The 20,001-nt window shown below is 41.0% G+C and overlaps 1 protein-coding gene across 9 annotated transcripts in view; it reads right to left on the bottom strand.

Annotated features, from left to right (window-relative positions):
- PRDM5 (PR/SET domain 5) overlaps positions 1 to 20,001 on the bottom strand; it is a 92,946-nt gene that overhangs the window by 54,332 nt on the left and 18,613 nt on the right. For 6 of the 9 annotated variants that reach the window (XR_009966264.1, XM_062626630.1, XM_062626623.1 and 3 more), the window contains exons 3-7: positions 9,918 to 10,040; positions 3,354 to 3,537; positions 1,940 to 2,114; positions 873 to 965; positions 460 to 581 (exon numbers count right to left, since the gene is read on the bottom strand). Coding sequence is in view for 8 of the 9 variants with exons in the window: in XM_062626630.1 (XP_062482614.1) it covers positions 460 to 581; positions 873 to 965; positions 1,940 to 2,114; positions 3,354 to 3,537; positions 9,918 to 10,040 (697 nt within the window). In the remaining variant the exon portion in view is untranslated. Of the gene's footprint in view, positions 1 to 459; positions 582 to 872; positions 966 to 1,939; positions 2,115 to 3,353; positions 3,538 to 6,058; positions 6,167 to 9,917; positions 10,041 to 20,001 lie in introns of those variants that run through there. The other 3 variants (XM_062626624.1, XM_062626626.1, XM_062626629.1) reach the window with 2 other exon arrangements.

The raw sequence follows: 20,001 nt of genomic DNA, 5'->3' as shown, positions 1-20,001 counted from the left end.
TACTAGGGCCTAAAGGGACTATTGGATTGCCTGGTCTGGCTTCCTGCACAACAGAGGCTACAGAATTTTATGCCATACCCTCATCAAGCCTAATCATTTGTGAAGCATGTCTTCCAGAAAGGCATCCCATTGTGTTCCAAAAATACCAAAAGATCAAGAACTCACCACTTCCTGTAGTAGTTTGTGCCAGTGGCTGATTTTCCTCACTACTATCTATTATTTGCCTTGTTTAAACTTCCCCAGATTTCTATTACATTTTCTGCAGTAGATTAATGATTCATCTGGTACAGAGTAATTTCTCCCTGGGGGAGGAACTCTTGCAATTAGTTACTTTTCAATTTTCTTTTTGAAACAAATGAATCCATTAAAAAAGAAACCAAAGACAATGTTTACTCTGATTTGAAAATTTTAGGCTACATGTTAAGAGAGTTTTTTCCAAAGAAATGTTAAATGTCTTACCACTGTGAACGTTTTCTTTATGTTTTTTCAGAGCATCCTTACTCTTGAACCTCTTTCCACAGCTATCTGCCTTGCATATGAACCTGGCATCCCCTCTGCATGCCTCCTTGTGCTGTTCGTAACTATATGGGATAACCAGTAAAAAAAAAACAAAAACGAAACAAAACAAAACAAAAAAGCAACACATCAAGCAGCATCTACAAAAAACAGACACACAGCAAGTACTCTGAGCTTAACGCATGCTGCACTGCAGAGTTATGAGGCCACCTCATGCATTACTTACAGCAAATAGAAAGGAAAGCATTTGACTTCTTTCACTGTTAGGATTCACAGAAACTAACAAGCTTGAAAGCTAACATGCAAAGGGAGGCCAGTAATGATATGACAGCAGTCCAGTAACTCAGACACAAAACCTCGATTCTGAGCTGAAGGAAGTATTGCAAACAGAGCACTGAAAACTTCTTGAAGTGTCTCCTGGGCTGATACTCTCTGTGCACTGAAGTACACTAAGGAAAAATAAAAACAACGAAGTAAGGGGAACATTCTACAACTTACACAGGCTTGCAGTAGGTAAAAAAAAATACGGCTCTACAAGCACTCAAGTAGGTGAACCACCTCTTTCATATGTGAAGTCTCCTGGAACTTAGTGAGACTAATCAAATACATAAACAGCAAGAGTCAGGATCATACTGCTGTATCCTCATGCAGATCATTCTTACTTCACATGCTGTAAATATTTACTTAACTAGCTATACAGCACAAATCCAACTTCCACTATAGATGAGAAGGAACAAGTCTAAGTTCAAGAGAAACTGTTTAACTGCCTCCATCAAATACTTCTCTGCTACACGATTTTTTTTATTTCCATGAAAGAACACAGAGCTCAAGTAGAGCTGCCAGTTCTGGGAATGTTCACATTATTCAGATGTAAGGAAGACCAATATATTACAAGAGCAGCCTTAAGTACATTCTATGCAATATAAGTCTGGTTGTTTCAATGCAAGATAAATTAAATGTACTATCCATAATCACTTAAGCATTTAAGGTACTATCTGTAATTAAATGTATAAGTAATAGATCTATTTAAATGCAAGCAGAAAAATACATATACAAAAGACAAACAGTTATGGTTTTGTACAAAAGTGTAACTGTAACATATGTTAATGACAAAATTGCATATTTACACTATCAAGGACAGTAAAGATGTGCTTTTAAATCTCATGTCTTTCATGTTTCAAATTGTTTTTTTTCAATCACCCAAATAATTAAGCAAATATGAAGCACTGTTTTCCCCTTTTTTTTTGTGCTTCTAGATCACCATCTACTTTCTTTTAAATTGTTCCTTAGTTCTGTAATGACATCCACAGCTTAAAAATTACATCTCCTAAACTACTAACTAGTGATTAAGCCAAGAGAAATAAATGACAATGAAACTGATTTAAGTAATCCCTGAAAAAAAAACACTCCTGATTTTACTTACTGTCTTTGTAAAGCTTGTTTCACAGGGAATTTCTTTCCACAGTTTCGGCACTTAAATTCCTTTTCCTCACTGGGTTTTTGGTGCAAAGTCTGAAGATGTTCAGCTAGAATCTCCTGGCTAGCAAAACTGGATTCACAGTTTGGGCATGCATGCTCTTCTTTACAGGTGAGGGGATCTGCATGATTGGAAGCAAAACCAGTAAAGGAATAGTTTTCAAGGAATATTTGGTTACATTACATGCAAAATGGAATCACAAAATTCACAAAAGACATTTGTCTCTGAATAGATCATAGCCTATCTTGAGTGGATTACCACCAACATAATTGCAAATGGATGCAAAGTATTAAGTTGGGTGTGATTTAGGCTGCTAGACTAAATTACTCACCCAGATTGTTTCTACTTTGGTAAAGATGCCGAGAACTCACCAGACAGCTCACCTTTTCTTAGACATTTTACCTTAGGACTGGCTGAAGAGTTTTATGAGAAGTTTTATTGCTCTCCCATCTAATAAAAGGGACACTACCCCTCTTAGAGCAAAAGCTTAACTTCCATAAACTTACACGTCAGGTGAAATGAATTCTGTCTTTAGTTCCAAAATTAATGTTAGCTTCTCATGAAATCTAGGCTCACTCACTCACTCACTAATTCACAGGACTGGCTGCTTCCTATTAGGCAACGAAAAGAACCTCAACTCAAATCAAAATCATAGAATCACAGAATCACAGAATAGTTAGGGTTGGAAAGGATCCTAAGATCATCAAGTTCCAAGCCCCCTGCCATAGGCAGGGACACCTCACACTAAACCACATCAACCAAGGCCTCGGCCAACCTGGTCTTGAACCCTGCCAGGGATGGAGCATTCACAACCTCCCTGGGCAACCTATTCCAGTGCCTCACCACCCTAACAGGAAAGAATTTCCTCCTTATATCCAATCTAAACTTCCCCTGTTTAAATTTCAACCCATTACCCCGTGTCCTATCACTACAGTCCGTAATGAAGAGTCCCTCCCCAGCATCCCTATACACCCCCTTCAGATACTGGAAGGCTGCTATGAGGTCTCCACGCAGCCTTCTCCTCTCCAGGCTGAACAGCCCCAACTTTCTAAGTCTATCTTCATACAGGAGGTGCTCCAGTTCCCTGATCATCCTCGTGGTCCTTCTCTGGACTTGTTCTAACAGTTTCATGTCCTTTCTATGTTGAGGACACCAGAACTGCACACAATACTCCAGGTTAGGTCTCACAAGAGCAGAGTAGAGGGGACAAGAGCAGAGTAAAGGGGAAAATAGACAGATAAAAGTCATACAAGAGCTCAGATTAAACCTGGCAAGCCTTCCAGTTCCCCAATCCTATGCAATTAGCATTCTCTTTCTTCTTTTAAGCTCCCAAGTTACCCTTTCCTAAAATATTGCTCACTTGCAACTTTTTCACCAGCTGGTTGCACTTCTTTGTTGTTGCCACTGCCTTCATCTTCCTGGGTAACAGTTACTTCTTCTTCCTCCTCCTCCTCTTCTTCCATGTCACTGTCCAAGTATCCAATCAGAAGTTCTGTGTCTGTTTCAATATCTTCCACAGCCAGATAGAAAATATTTTCCCCTTCCTGTGGCAAATAGTAAGTAGAAGCAATAAATAATTACGTCAGAAAAAGTAAATTCTAGAGACAAGTATGGGAACCTGAACTAATATTAGCCTTCAACTATGGAAGGGATGGCTCAATTCCTCAGGGAACACAATGCTAGAACTGCCTTTCTAGGACTTCTTTCCCAGGGTGGCTGCATGGTTAAGCATTCTTGTATTCTGGAAATATCCCCCTGCCTCACCTGTGAGGCTTTTCTAATAGGTACCGTAGCTTACACCAAGGTGAAGGTGGTATTAAAGTCCTCCTCTCCTAACACACTCTGCCTGACAAGAACTTTGAAGTTTGAAACATTTGAGTATTAGAAAAATAACCAAATTTAAATAACCAATACAGCTTTAGCTCCATTTGCTGCTGGCTGCATAAATTATATTTCAGTAGCATGTTCACATACTTTTGTTTACTTTGTCTCTCTTTCCTTTAAGATTCCCAGCCTTTTTCATGAAGAGGTTTCCATCCCTGGTCAATTATCTTCACTATCAAGTTAGCAGGAACATCTGTAAAATGTACTTTAAACCACTAGATCAAAACCCTCTGCTGGTTTAAATCAGTGTAGATTCAGAGATCCACAGAAGGCCAAAGATCCAGCCCAGATTCTGTACAAGAGGACAAGCTATGTACTGATAAGCTCCAAAACCTTCACCCCAATGAATAAACAAGCTTCCAAATAGATACATAAGCTAATAACTTTGGTCTTTGACTATTTAAAGTCACCAAGGTTGGCAGAGGGGCTGAGTGAGGAACATGAGAGGGGCTTCTACAACAAAACTGTCTCCCTCCTAAACTGCTGCTTTTTTTCCTTCCCATATGCGAACCAAATCCTCTAGAATCTACCCAAAGTACCAAGGGAGACTCGTTTTCATGCAATTAAGGTTTCAAAGTTCTACCATAAATCGTAGTGTTTCTCTGATTAGCATCCAGAAAAGTTATCTTACACTTCTTTACATTATATCTAGCCATATATTTTGCAACAAGCTTCCTAGCACAAGGACACGATAATGATTTTTAATTTTTGCAATACTCTAAGATTAGTTTAAATTGTTAACAGGGATGTAGTATTTCTCAAGCTTTAGAAGGTTTGTTGTATACTACACAAGATATTGTCACACAAGAGTGAAACCTATTTAATTCAACAGACTTGATACAGCTGCTGGTTTGAAGGACTCGCCACTCCTCTGTCCTTATCTCAACAGCAGCTTTTGAAAAAACACAAATTATGCATATTTTTTTTCAAGATGTATTCTTCAGTCCACATATCTACTGGCATGCCACCCTAACTTCTGCATACATCCAAGAGTTGCTGGTTTTCATATGCCTCTGTCAAGTTGCACAGCCCCCTTATTTTGCTACAGTCTAAACTCAAACCATGTAGTGAAACTCTTGACACGAGGAAAAGTAAAAGGTCTTTCTACACTCGGTTTCCACTTAGACTGGATAAAACTGCTGGGGTAAACCTCCAGTACATCACTGTTTAGGACAACCTTATGCTAAAAGCAAGGCAACCTTATAAATGGAAGCATGCACCTATTAATGGCTTGCCAAAGGGAGGAAATAAATAAATAAATAGAAGAAAAAGCCACATATCCCAGGCAAAAATTAAACCCCAAACTTACACATTTCAATTAAGTCATCCTACACCACACAGTAAATCTAGAAAAACAGCAACCAGAATTATTCAGATTAACCTAGACCAAGTGTAAGAACCCCAACAACCAAGCTGTTATCAATACTGTTACATCCTCACCATCTCTGCACTTGCGTTATGTGCATCCAGGGCTTACTTTACAGCTCATGCCTAAGAACAGACTGGTTCTTTCCCATTTGCATACTTTTGGTTAGTAAAGAGAGTAATAGTAAAGAGAGTAATGGAAGAAGGACCAGGGACTCTCAATGCTTGAGTGCTCTTGGTTGCATTCACATTGAAAAGAAATTAGCTCTGGTGCCAGGCCACACTAAAACACAGCTCAAACTCATTTCTCCTCCAAGGCTAATTTGTCTGGGTGTTCCAGACAAACAAATGCTAGTAGTCAGGTATTCAGAGCACTAATTAATCCAGATACACCCACACTGTAGTAGCTCCCCAAGGCAGCATTTTCAGTGAAATCAATGGAGTATCTCCAGAAACCACAAACGAATTTAAGTCTCTCTCCTCCCACCAGCAGCTCCTGAATGAAGCACATTTACCTACATGCATGCAGACACAGTGAATGTAGCAAGAAATCTTTTAAATAACTCTAATAATCCTCCCGTTTCTAAGAACTCATCTGCAGTTGTTCCCCCTGTCTACCTACTTAGGCCATGCTGGTTGTTTCACTAGTTGTTTTGCTATCTGCAGCAAGCCACAATGGTCCTTAGGAGAAAACTCCAAGTGCTGGTCATGATGGCATCACAACCTCCCTTCATGCTTTTCTTGGTTTATTGTTCCACTTTAATTCTCTCACCCTCTGCCTTGACAGTCATCTTCTAAGCTCTGAGCCACACTGACCTGCCCAGCAAATGGTTTTCTTGTTCCAACAGCTCTGCTAGCCCATTTTTGCTCCACTACGGGTATATCTCATTCAGGTTCTTGGCTTTTCCATAGTTTCACACCTTCACATGTGCTTTGTAAGAGGGAATACTTAAAGGGAACATGGTCCAGTGTCCTGAGTTCAGCAGTAGCAGTCATTTTTCTCCTTTGTAGCTGGTGCAGTGCTGTGTTTTGACTTTCAGCCTGATGTTTTGGTTTGGCCAAGGACTTTGTGAGCCTCATGCTCTGCCAGGGAGGAGGGGAAGCCAGGAGGAAGCAGAGACAGGACACCTGATCCAAACTGACCAAAGAGGTATGCCATACCACAACATGTCATGCCCAGGATGTAACTGGGAGTTACCCAGAAGGGCTGGGACTGCGCAGTTGGAGGAGGTATCGGTCAGTACTTGGTCAGGCTGGGAAGGAAAGTTATCGGTCGGCTGGTGGTGAGATGTTGTATTCTCCTCCCTTGTTATTTCCTCTATCATTATTGGCGGTAGCAGTAGTGATTTGTGTTATACCTTAGTTACTAAACTGTTCTTATCTCAACCTGTGGGAGTTGCATTCTTTTGATTCTCCTCCCCATTCCTCTGGGAGTGGGAAAGGGGAGAGCCTGGGGGGGGGGGGGCTCGATTGCTTCCAGCCCAGCACCACTCACTGGGAGTCAGTGAACAAGTTGTCTGGCTAGAATTTAAACCACAACAGCCAGGAACCATTCACAACCTTTCACACTTCCATCCAAAAGTGTAAGACATACGTCATCACTCCTGAAAGCTGAAAACACAGGAAAAGGAGGAAGCAGACAGTCTTTTGTTACTTTAGAAAGAGTAGGGCTTGCCCATCCTCCAGAGCTTGACCAGCTTGCTCCAACCCAGCCTTCCTAATCCTTACCAAGTTTCCCCTGATCTTTGCCTGCAGATCCAGGGTGTCAGGCTGCCCAGAGTAAAACCAACCTCGGCAATGTCTGTGAGGGCAGAAACCTCAATCCAGGAAATATGTAGCTACTGTTAGAGTGATTGGAAATGTTCTCAGAGCAGACCAAGAAGATCCTTGGAGTATTTGGAAACTGGAAAGAAAACTAGTGGGAAAGATAATTAGTTGGCATCAGCATTAGTGGGTATAAACAAAAAAAAATCATTATTTTCCCTTCATGTTTTTGTTAGTTCATACAAAGTCTTCTAGAAATTCGCAAAGGGCCAGCTCTGAAGCACACAACCAGCATGAAGTTCTTAAGCATTCATCGAACAGACTTAGGACAAGCAAGAGAAGCCCCCGTTCTACCATTGTGCTTTATTTTCACATTTTATAGGCTATCATATCATTACTCTCAGTCAAATATTCTCAAGGAAACAATTTTTAACTTGTGAGATTCCCTGATAAAGATTCATTTTAAAGAGTAAACAGCAGAACTGAGAAAATTCAAACACTTGTTTAAAAATTTAGGCAACATCACAACAGTCTTCATAAAACACATATGTCTGGAGAAAAATTGCATTTCACAAAGGTAATTGTAATGTGCTAGTTAAGACACAAAGCCTCCACCCATCTCTAACTATTCTATTTTCTCCTCTTAGTAGATTGGCCCTTTTTATAAATATGCAGACATATTTTACTTGAGTCAGTTAGTTTAAGATTAGGAATTTTTACGTTTGCTACAAACTATTTTTCACAGCCACGTTAAAATGAGTAATGCTAATGAAACTAGAACAACTTTACTGATGTAATTCATAACTTCTTGCTCTTTGTAAAATATAATTTTATCATCTTGGTGGCAAGCAGGCAACTCTCAATTCAAATTAAAAGGTATCGCTAGTGGAAACATTCCACCAATGTTTTTACCCACTTTTTTTTTTTCATAAAACAAAGTGCTGTTGCACCAAGAGGCCTTAAATCTGCTTATCATTAATGGAAAAGATTGTGGAATTAAAATAATGAAGGATTTGTGGGTTAGGTTTGGATTTTTTTTTTCTCCTAAAGGAGTAAGCTTTGGGATTTGCATTACCATTTACTGAATGAGATCAAACCCTGCAAATAAATACACCCATACACAGCTTTTTTCAACACAAGTAGTACTTATTCTTGTTATATGCAATTAAATACTTACAAGTACGTACATATCTCTACAGCTTCAAGGTCAGTCGCATGGAATACACAAGTTATTTTGGCAGCTGATTACTGACAATACTAAAAAACACCCTATGAGATAAATTTTTTGTTTGTTCTCCTAAGTTTTCCTTCCCCATCCTTTTCACAATTTTGTACATGCTGATTGTGTTTATTCTATTTTTCTCTGTAATTTTTCTAAATATTTTTCTGTGGAAGCTTTCACAGGACTAACATTCTTGCCACTCTTTTTCCTTTTTCAACTATCCTTTAACTCCAGTATGATCTTTTTAAAAGGCATGCAAAATGCACTAAGCACACTCTAAGCAAGGTACAATGTTACGTGATACAGCATAACAGTCTCTTTTCATTTCTTTATTTAAATAATTGTTTTCATTACCAAAAAAAAACACTGGTTTGCACTGTATATTCCATTATGGCTTCTATTGAGAAACTCAGGTCATTTTACTGACTGCTTTATTTAAAATATAATAATGAACATTAGTTGTTCACACTGTTTAAAAATTTAGGCAACATCTTGCGAACCTTACTTTGCATTTGCTAACATTGACTGTACTTTGCTATCACACTGCCTGTGCGCTGATGCCATACTAACCCCTGGGATTTCTCATGTCTGAGGGCCTCTCATTATCTGGTACTATAACAAATCTTTTGATAGATCATGGTATACCTGAGTGACCAAAATGAAGGAAAACATACAGAAATAATAGCATAAGGAGCGGTCGTACTGCAGTTATTAACCACTGATTTGTCACAGACATCAGGAAAAGCACAATAAAGCAGTCAGTCATTGCTGACAAGTTTTTGCTGAATGAATGACGAACACTTTTTCTTATCTGTTACTCAAAATTCAACTGTAGCCTAGATGTTAAGACCTAAAGAGGTCTGACCCAAAGTCAACCTAGAGTACAGGCTCAGAGAAAAAGCAGATGACAAAGCTGTTCAACAGCGACCTAAAACAGGAACAGCAACAAGGTCCAAGAAAACAGTGTAGGCAGCAAAACTGTGGTCATACTCAGCCATCAATCTGTGATGGAATGTCACAGACTGACATTCAGTAATACTAGAGCTTTGGAAAGTAGGAGGCACAAATCAAGCAATGGTTGGCAGATAAGCACATAGGTTTTCCAATGCAGTACACTGCTAACAGTAGCATTCAACTGTGATAACGGAAGAAAAGCCAGGCAGAAGAGGCATAGTAGGAAATACAACAGTGGAATGGAAATCACAGGAAAGCTCACAGCTGGAACAGGAACAGAAGCTGATACTAGGTCTGCAGGGTAATTGGCAGCACCCACCTCACTGGGCAGTGCTTGCTTAAGATCCAAATAAGCAAACCAGTCCCTCTGGTGAGCAGCAGGTTTAAGCAGTTGGACAGGTCATCAACACAGAAACTGAAATTCCAAGTCCCGCTGAGTACAAATAGAGAGGAAGGGGCAGGGCAAAGAACAGCAATAATGCAACTTTTACAGAACTACATGCTAGGGCTTCACTAGCACTTTTTCTAAGGACCCCTTTGGTGCTTTATTCTATCAATCTTATTTATAGCATTATATTCAAGCATAAGAGCTCACTTCTGAAAAGAAAGGTAGGAAAAGGAAAGCAGTTTGCTACTTAAATCTTGCGATTTTACTGCAGGAGATAAAGACCAAAGAGGAGATCAAATTAGTAAATCAATTACACAAAGCAAATAGTAGGAATTCACCACACCTACCTGGATGGCTGCCAGGTTCTTCTGCTCCTGTGATGGAGCCTCATGGACAAACCGCAGCCAATTAGAATGGCGTGGATTGCTTGCATCCAGGATATAAAGGACTTCACCTTTACTCCCACGAACCTGAAACATAAAAACAAACAAAATTAAAATCAAGCAAAATTTAAATTGTTTAACCAAACACACACAAACATCCAATGCTTGTGTTCAGTAAGTGAATTTTGCATTCACAGCTGTGGTGCACAGTCAAGTTCTTCTCTAAGCATATTCCTTCACCTCAGAATCAGGGGGATGACTCAAATCTGGCAACTCATGTCAGCTTCCTTTGTTGAGCTCCACTCTCTTTTATTCAGCCATTCTTTTAGTGAACAAGTATTATAACTGACTTCTGGGTCTCCCTAATCTGACTGTATGGTCACTGGTGCTCATGTTCTTTCCTCTCTCCTCGTTCCTTCAACTCCTCTTTTTCTCTATGATCTTGCCAGAAACAAATACAACTGGAAAGGTCCTTTCCATTCCATCCCTATGATCACTTTTCCAGTTCTCCTTTCTGAGTTCTACTCCTTCATGTGTTCTGATGCCAGCATTTTAATCTTACAGTCTACCAAATTCTTCTTATACTTTCCTGTCTTTTATCAGTCTGTCTTCACTTCCTCCAAATTATAGTTTTAAGTTCTCCTGTCTCCAGTTCCTCACAACTTAGTATTATTGTCCTACTTTCCTTCTCCCACACACTGTCCAAGAGTGGACCATTTTCTTCTGTAACTTATACATGCCCTGTAACTCACTCCTCACCACACTTTGCAGTGTTTCTCTTTTGCTGAAACTACAGACAAGGCCATCAGCAACTTCCTTTTGGACAAAAGAGATAGGACATTCTCTAATCCTGCATTGTTCCAACTGCCATTTTAGTTCCAATATCAAGGAGTTAAGGCTTTTTTTTATGAGCTTCAGTATTCCTGCAATCACCCACATCTATTCAATAATATTTGTTCACCCTTCACTTTTTTCATACTTGATATTCTTCTAGACTCACTTGTCCTTTGCTCATTACATTCTAACAGATCCTGTTAATCCTCTGCAGCAATTCCTAAATCCATCTATTTCTGTCTACATTCATATTTCTAGAAGCATCTCAACTTAACTGACATTCATTGCAGAGTATGTCCATATATGAATTCAACTTCTCCACTATCTTTGTTGCTTCCCTCTTCTGTAATCTTACCAGTTACTCAGCAAACTCCCAACATGAATTATCAGTTCTGTTTCCATTCCAATCCCACTACTCCATCACTGAGTTCTTTTTGCTTCTTTATCACCAAATATAACTTCTCTTCTTCAAATTCCAAATCCAGCAGCTATGCTTTCATTACTGTTAATTCTTACTGCCACCCACCCAAACCTAAATATCCCAGAAACCTGTAAAACTGAAAGTTTACTATTGAAAATCATAGTCCTCATTTCCCTTTCAAGTGTTATATGGGTTTGGGTTTCTTGCTTTTGGTTGTTTTTTTGGGGTTTGGGTTGAGCTTTTTTCCCTTTAGCAAGGACAAAATACATCTTCCTTTGGATGGAGAACAATCTTCAGATCAAGGACCAATATAACCACATTTATTCATCCCACAGACCCCGTTTTACAGTTCACTTGAACATCTTTTATATATGCCTTTCTAAAAGAAATTTAAATATGTAGCAGTGAATAGCAAGCAGCCTTAACTATGCCTGGCTGAAATTCTACCAGAACAGATTATTTCAGTAAATAAATTAGTATACTATGTAAGTAAAGGGACGTAAATTACATAGTAGAGGGAACAAACATGTTCAGCTTTTGTCCACAAAGCAAAGAAGCCACTTTTAAAAAAAAAAGAATTGTGCACACAATTTTGGCCATAGAGCCCCAGAATTTCTATGGCAAAATTCCAGCTTACACTGAAAAAAAAATACAGTAATAGAAACTTAGTATTTACCAAGTCATTCTTCCTCCTCAAAACAAACAGACATACTGCTGGAAAAAATACAGCTGCCACTGCCGTATAAAAAATGGCTTATTTTCTTTTAAATAATAGATCAGTTGAATCTCCAGTGATGCAGAAGATAAAAAGCCATGCAAAAAGGTCATACAGCCACACCATTATTCCATGTTATTTACTTATATAATGAACGTATTTTCTTTTTCATCTGTCAACAAGAAGTATCCAGAGCAGGTATTCCCTAAGAGCTAGGGACTGCAGCTATGTAAGATCAAAATGAGATTGTCTTCATGGTTTTGTATTTAAATTGCTCACATTCTTGCTGTATTTGTTTCTAACAGATGCAATATCGTATTTCTTCAGTACGAGTGCTTAAATTACCTAAGCATTTAAAATATCAGAAATAAAAAACTGTATGCCACTATAATAATAGCTGGTGACAGCATGTTGTTCTCAGATTAAACAAAAAAAAAATACCGTAATTCTGCAAACTACATTAAAATAAAAGTCTTTAAAATTTATTACTGTTCTTCTAAAGGAAAACACCACATGTTCAGGACACACCATGGAAAAAGTGCCAACATTTCTAACTTGGAAAGTTGTTTCACACAGATTAACCACAGTGAAAAGTGTCAAACCTACATATTTACATGCACCTGGAAACAGTATTATCTAACACTAACCACTAACACACTAACACCCTCACTGGTTTTTCCCAGACAGGGTGTGTAGCCTCCATCCTCGAAGATGTGGATACTCACAAGCTGTTCCGGGCAGCTGGCTCTAGGCAGCCCCGCTTGAGCAGGGGCATTGGACCAGTGACCTCCAGAGGTCCCTTCTAACCTCAGCCATTCTGCCTTTCTGTGACTGTCAACTTGGGAAATAATGCCTGCTCAATATTGGAACCATTGTTTTCATTAAGAACATGGGCAGAATGAGTGCAATCAAATCATAAAAGCAAGCTCTAAATTTACACAAAAAATAGATGCTAACAGTGTATGCACCTCCTGGAAAGCCACCTACAAGGCAGAAATGCTGCACTAATTATACTGTAACAATCACCCAGTTCCAAATAGGTAATCCACAGAGCAGAACCTCACTTTGAGCATTATGAAAATGGTTAACAGATTAGTATATTGGGTAAATAAAGTCAAGCTAATGGCTTTGCAATTCAGCTACCAAAGTATGGGTTTTAGAAGCCCACCAGGTAGGTCCTGTGAAGTTTTCCATCAGATCTTGACCTGAATTGGAAAGAGAAGCAATCAAAATCCTACTACAAAACCATATGCTACACTACCTACCTTTTCATCCATTCTCTTTATTTGGTTGATTCTTAAATTCTACAAGAAAAACTTATATTCACTTCAGTGATACATGATCATCTCAGTTGTGCGTTCTAAGTCTGTGCCAATCCATAAAGAGATATAAAACACAAAGCAAAGACTTAACACATAAGGAAACTATTGCTAAAAGAATATATTAAATCCCTTAAAGTCGTCCTGTATTTTCTACTGCTTTTTTCATTTCATAAAGAAATAATGCTGCATACATGTGAGAAAGAGAAGTTAAGAAGAACAGTCAAAACACTCTACTTAACATAGACTAGACTGGTGATATTCACCAGTCCTTTCCTGATTGCATGGATAGGTGAGTTTCGTATAAGAGCAAGGTATCTTTGTGCACATACAGAACTAGAACTCAGCATGTACATTTCTGGAGCACAACAAAAGAACTCCCCATATTGGATAAGGATTCTGGGCTTTCATTATCTCTGAGAACCCTCTTTTATAAATATTCCAACAAACCCTTACCAGTTACTCCATACGAGACCTGGAGAACTGAACAGGATTTATTCTGCAACAAAGCTTCCAGTCTGCTCCCAGAGGATTCTTTTCCAATCACCCAGCCTCTCCAGGAATCTTCGGGACAACCTACCTACCACAACTACTGCTACCTGGAAAGCTGCTGGAAAACTGAGCATGTATTTCAAGGAGAGGAAAAGAAAAATGCTTTTGCATATGACAAACTAAAGTAGAAAATTCTTTAAGGAAATGTTTCTTAATGTTCCTGCAAGCAAATTACTGCATTTACTACACACACCTGAACTAAGCCACATCTTTTATGGTTGTCAGTAGAGGCAAAAGATTTTTACAGCACTAAGGCTCCCTGGTAATTTTATGAAGGAGTATGAATTTCAAAGGCTAGTGAACATATTTAAAAATTGTGACATTTGAACCTGTCACCTAATTTAACCTGACACCTACATGAATAATTCCATGTTTGAATGTTATTTTCCCCAGTTTCTATACAGTCAGTATTACCTGAACTAAACAAAATCTTTCAGTTTGCTTGAGGTGTGGTTCTTAAGATCCTCAAGCTACAGTGGCTAATCCAGAAAGGGATTTTAAAATTGTTTTAACAGGACCTGAATACAAGTACAAAAGTATTTCTGATTGATGTTCTACAGCCAACAAACTAAAAATGCTCTAAGTCATGAGAGCACTGCTGAATAATAAAGGATTCGGTCACCTTCATAAGTCAACAGAGACCTAGAAAGATTGTATGACATGCCTATGGTCAAAATGGAGAATCAATGAAAGAGCTAGAAATAGACTTCAAAAGCCTAGCTACTAGCAGGTGATGTCATTCTGTAATGTTTCATTTAAAAACAACAAGACCTTATCCCGATTTCCTCTGAATAAGGGGGTAAAACCAAAAAGTTGAGGCTGCCTGCTGTAGTTCAGTCGATTATCTCGGCCTAGAACCCATTTATTGCTGAGACCCTTTGATCACTGAGACCAAGATATTTCTGTAGTTTCTGTAAGTGATGGAGGTAACTTGGTGTTTCTACTACTAATGACTGATGCGACCAGACATGCAGCCATCTTTGATTTCCCAGGCTAAGTAATTAGTAGCAATTAGTTCTATGCTTAAGTATAAGGAGACTTTGGAGTGAGCCTAGAACACAATGATTCAAACTCACCCCTGGCAAGACACCTTTCAATTTTTCTACAATGCCCTCAATATTTCGTCATTCACGACAATCAAATGCCTAAAATGCATGCACATATCCAAAGCACACACCAGTCATGAGAGCACCTTGACTGAAGTGCCTAAGAATTATCTTCTGCAGAATCAGCACAAAAGTTGGCATTTAACTAATTTAGTCAAATGTCTTCAGAGTAAGATGAAATACCTGATACTCACTGTTATCACACAGGGGGTTTTACTTCTAAGATCAGTCAGGACACCACTGAATTATGTCACATTAACAAGTACAACATGACTATACAAATATTCAGAAAAAAAGACGTGTCCTTAGTCATTGCATAAGCTACCATATGAAACCCTAGAAAGGCCTAATAATGTCTAAGCTGCTTGTAATGTCCACCAACAATATGCACTACTCCATCTGCTAGCCTTTTATATTCCAATGAAATTCTCTCCAGATTTTCAAAATACATCCAGAGTTGTCATGTATGCTATTTCAAAATGATCACGAGTGCAATTGCAAATGCTCTACAACAGACACCCGACAAAAGAAGAGAAAAAACTTCACAGAAAACAAGCAGATGGTTATCTTTGCTGAAAGCAATAAACAGACTGCCTGCTTTCTGGAAACCATTTTCTAAATATTTACAAACCTAAAAATCTATGTTCATTTAAACAATCACATAAAGAAAAGTACTGTTTATTGCTTTTTTCTTTTTATTAGCTGAAAACGTGATTTTTATTGTTAATGGCACAAAACAGCTAGATTCAATGCTTCTGCATCCTCTGTCTCAGACTTCCATTACAGAGTTCACTGCAGAGTAGAAACTCAGATTTTAGCACTCCTGTAGAAAGTATTAAAATAAACACTTGGAAAGGAAACCTGAAGGCAGCTACTGTTGCTTTGCTTACTCCTTAAGAAGTGTTGAGACAAAGAAGTGCGAGATGCTTTTCTTCAGACAAAACACAGCAACAGCTTCTTATCATAGAATCATAGAATAGTTAGGGTTGGAAAGGACCCTAAGATCATCTAGTTCCAAGCCCCCTGCCATAGGCAGGGACACCTCCCACTAAACAATATCACCCAAAGCCTCGTCCAACCTGGTCCTGAACACTGCCAGGGATGGAGCATTCACAACCTCCCTGGGCAACCTATTCAAATGCCTCACCACCCTAACAGGAAAGAATTTCCTCCTTATAACCAACCTAAACTTCCCCTGTTTAAGTTTTTACCTGTTACTCCTTGTCCTATCACTAAAGTCTCTAATGAAGAGTCCCTCCCCAGCATCCCTATATGCCCCCTTCAGATACTGGAAGGCTGCTATAAGGTCTCCATGCAGCCTTCTCTTCTCCAGGCTGAACAGCTCCAACTTTCTCAGCCTGTCTTCATATGGTAGGTACTCCGGTCCCCTGACAATCCTCGTGGCCTGCCTCCAGACTTGTTCCAACAGTTTCATGTCCTTTTTATGTTGAGGACACCAGAAATGCACAAAATTTCTGGGGTAGGATCACCTCCTTCGACCTGCTGGTCAGTCTCCTTTTGATGCAGCCCAGGATACGGCTGGCTTTCTGGGCTGCAAGTGCACACTGCCGGCCCACATTCATTTTCCCATCAACCAACACCCCCAAGTCCTTCTCCACAGGACTGCTCTGAATCTCTTCTTTGCCCAGCCTGTAGCTGTGCCAGCTCATGTTAAGTTTCTCATCGACCAACACCCTCTAGTCCTTTTCCGCAGGGCTGCTTTGAATTTTTTCTCTGCCCAACCAGTAGCTGTGCCTGGGATTGCTCTGACACAGGTGTAGGACCCTGCACTTGGCATGGTTAAACTTCATAAGGCTGGCATCAGTCCACCTAACAAGTGTGTCGAGGTCCCTCTGGATGGCATTCCTTCCCTCCAACATATCAACCGAACCACACAGCTTGGATTCATCAGCACACTTGCTGAGGGCGCACTCAATCCCACTGTCCATGTCAGCGACGAAGATGTTAAACAAGACCAGTCCCAACACCGTTCTCTGAGGGACACCACTTGTTACTGGTCTCCAGCTGGACATTGAGCAACTGGCCACAACTCTTTGTGCGTGGCCATCCAGCCAGTTCTTCATCCACCTAGTGGTCCATCCATCAAACTGATGTCTCTCCAATTTAGAGAGAAGGATACCGTGTGGGACAGTGTCGGAACGCATTGCACAAGTCCAGGTAGATGACATCAACTGCTCTACCCCTGTCCGTCAGTTCTGTAGCCCCATCACAGAAGGCCACCAAATTGGTCAGGCAGGATTTCCCCTTAGTGAAGCCATGCGGGCTGTCACTAAGCACCTGTCGTGGTTTAAACCCAGTCAGGTAATTCGTTCGCTCACTTCCCCCCCTTTCTTGCCCTCCCCCTGCTCTCGGAGGGACGGAGAGGAGAATCGAAAAGAATGCAACTCCCACAGGTTGAGATAAGAACAGTTTAGTAACTAAGGTATAACACAAATCACTACTGCTACCACCAATAATAACAATGATAAAGGAAATGACAAGGGAAGAGAATACAACACCTCAGCACCAGCTGACCGATAACTCGCCCCCCAAGCCCAACCAAGCTCTGACCGATACCTCCTCCAACCCTGCAGTCTCCCAGCCCTTCCGGCTAACTCCCAGTTACCTCCTGGGCATGACGTGCTGTGGTATGGAATACCTCTTTGGTCAGTTTGGGTCAGGTGTCCTGTCTCTACTTCTTCCTGGCTTCCCCTCCTCCCTGGCAGAGCATGAGGCTCACAAAGTCCTTGGCCAAACCAAAATATCCTTGTTATCAGCTCTGTTCCCGAGCTGAAAGTCAAAACACTGCACTACACCAGCTACCAAGGAGGAGAAAAATGACTGCTACTGCTGAACCCAGGACAGCACCTTGTTGATTTTCATGTGCCTTAGCGTGCCTTCCAGGAGAATCTGCTCCAAGGCACAGAGGTGAGACTGACTGGTCTGTAATTACCCGGGTCATCCATTTTCCCCTTCTTGAAAATGGGGGTTATATTTCCCTTTTTCCAGTCATTGGGGATCTTCACCTGACTGCCACGATTTCTCAACTATGATGGCCAGTGGCTTCGCAACTTCATTTGCCAGCTCCTTCACGACCCGTGGATGGATTTCATCAGGACCCATGGACTTGTGCACTTTCAGATTTTTAAGATGGTCTCAAACCAGATCCTCTCCTACAGTGGGCACAAGGTCTTCATTCTCACAGTCCCTGTGTCTGCCTTCCAAGACTTGGGCGGTGTGGTCAGAGCCTTTGCCAGTAAAGACTGAGGCAAAGAAGTCATTCAGAACCTCAGCCTTCTCCAAATCCTGTGTAGCCAGTTCTCCCAAGAGCTTCCTGAGGGGGCCTACGTTCTTCCTAGTCTGTCTTTTATTTGCTATGTACCTGTAGAATCCATTCCTCTTATCCTTAATATCCCTAGCCAAGTTTAATTCTAACTGGGCCTCAGCTTTCCTAACCTGGTCCCTAGCTTCCCGAGCAATATCCCTATATTCTTCCCAGGCCGCCTGTCCTTGCTTCCACTTATTATAAGCCTCTTTTTTCCTTTGAATTTTCCTCAGCAGCTCCTTATCCATCCAAGGAGGTCTCCTGGCCCTCCTGCTGCACTTCCTTCTAGTAGGGATGCAACACTCCTGAGCTTAGAGCCGGTGATCCTTGAATGTCAACCAAGAGTCTTGGGCCCCCCTGCCCTCTAGGGCTATGTCCCATGGAACCTTACTAAGCAGGTTCCTGAAGAGGCCAAAGTCTGCTCTTTTGAAGTCCAGGGCAGTGAGCTTCCCGCATGCTCTTCTCACTGTCCTGAGGATCTCAAATTCAACCATCTCATGATTGCTGCACCCAAGGCTGCCCTGGAACATCACATTTCCAACCAGCCCTTCCCTGTTGGTGAGCGCGAGGTCAAGCATGGCACCTCTCCTTGTCAGCTCCTCTATTACTTGCAGAAGGAAGGTGTCTTCCACACAATCAAGGAACATCTTGGATTGCTTGTGACGGGCTGTACCGTCCTTCCAACAGATGTCAGGGTGGTTGAAGTCACCCATAAGAACAAGGGCCTCTGAGCAAGAGGGTTTTCCTATCTGTCTATAGAGTGCTTCATCTGCAGGTTCTCCTTGATCAGGCGGTCTATAACAGATCCCCACAGTAATGTCTCCCATAGCTATATTCCCTTTAACCCTGACCCACAAACTCTCTGTTAACTGATCACCTGTCCCCAGACATACTCTCCAGCCTATCCCTAACATAAAAGGCAACTCCCCCTTCCCGCCTGCCAGGCCTGTCTTTTCTAAAGAGCCTGTAACCTTCCATTCCAACACTCTAATCATAGGAGCCATTCCACCATGTTTCTGCGATGCCTATTATATCATACCCCGGTAGACGTGCATACATCTCTTAATTCCTCTTGTTTGCTCCCCATGCTACAGTCATTTGTATAGAGGCATCTGAGCCGAGCTCCAAATGAAGCCGGCTCATTGGCTGGAGCGGCTGGAATATATCTACATTGCTCGGAACATTTATTATAGGTGCTGGCAACTGACTGGGTGTGTTGGGATGGAATGATGCCCCCCTCCCCCAACACATATAGTTTAAAGCCTCCTTGACCAGTCTGGCAAGCCTCCTACCAAAACTGCTCTTTCCCTTCTTTATCAGATCAGCTCCACCAGCCACCACTAGACCTGGCCTATATACTTGGGTCTTGTGTTCAAGACACCCAAACTCAACACTATGACACCACCCTTTTAACCATTTATTAACCTGGCTAATCCTCCTAGCTTTTTTTAGGTCTTCCCCTGTATCCTGAAGAATTGATGAAAAGACTATCTGAGCTCCAGAGCCCCTAACCACCTCTCCCAGGGCTCTGTAGTCCTTCATTATGTTCCCCAGGCTACTACTATCTATATCCCTAGCACCCACGTGTATCACCAGAAGTGGGTAACAGTCCATGGGACTTATTAGAGCAGGCAGCCTCTCTGTCACATCCCTGATCTGTGCCCCTGGTAGGCAACACACCTCCCTCGAGACGGGGCCGGGCCGACAGACGAGTGCTTCTGTCCCTTTCAATGTAGAGTCCCCTACTACGACCCATTGGTTTTTCCTGGCAGCACC

This window comes from Pezoporus occidentalis, unplaced genomic scaffold (assembly GCF_034315485.1).
Source record: "Pezoporus occidentalis ecotype Australia unplaced genomic scaffold, CSIRO_AGI_Poc_V1 ctg295, whole genome shotgun sequence".
In the NCBI taxonomy this organism is placed as follows: Eukaryota; Metazoa; Chordata; class Aves; order Psittaciformes; family Psittacidae; genus Pezoporus; species Pezoporus occidentalis.
The sequence above is the reverse complement of the archived record's forward strand: the minus strand, read 5'-3'. Positions and strand labels throughout refer to the sequence as shown.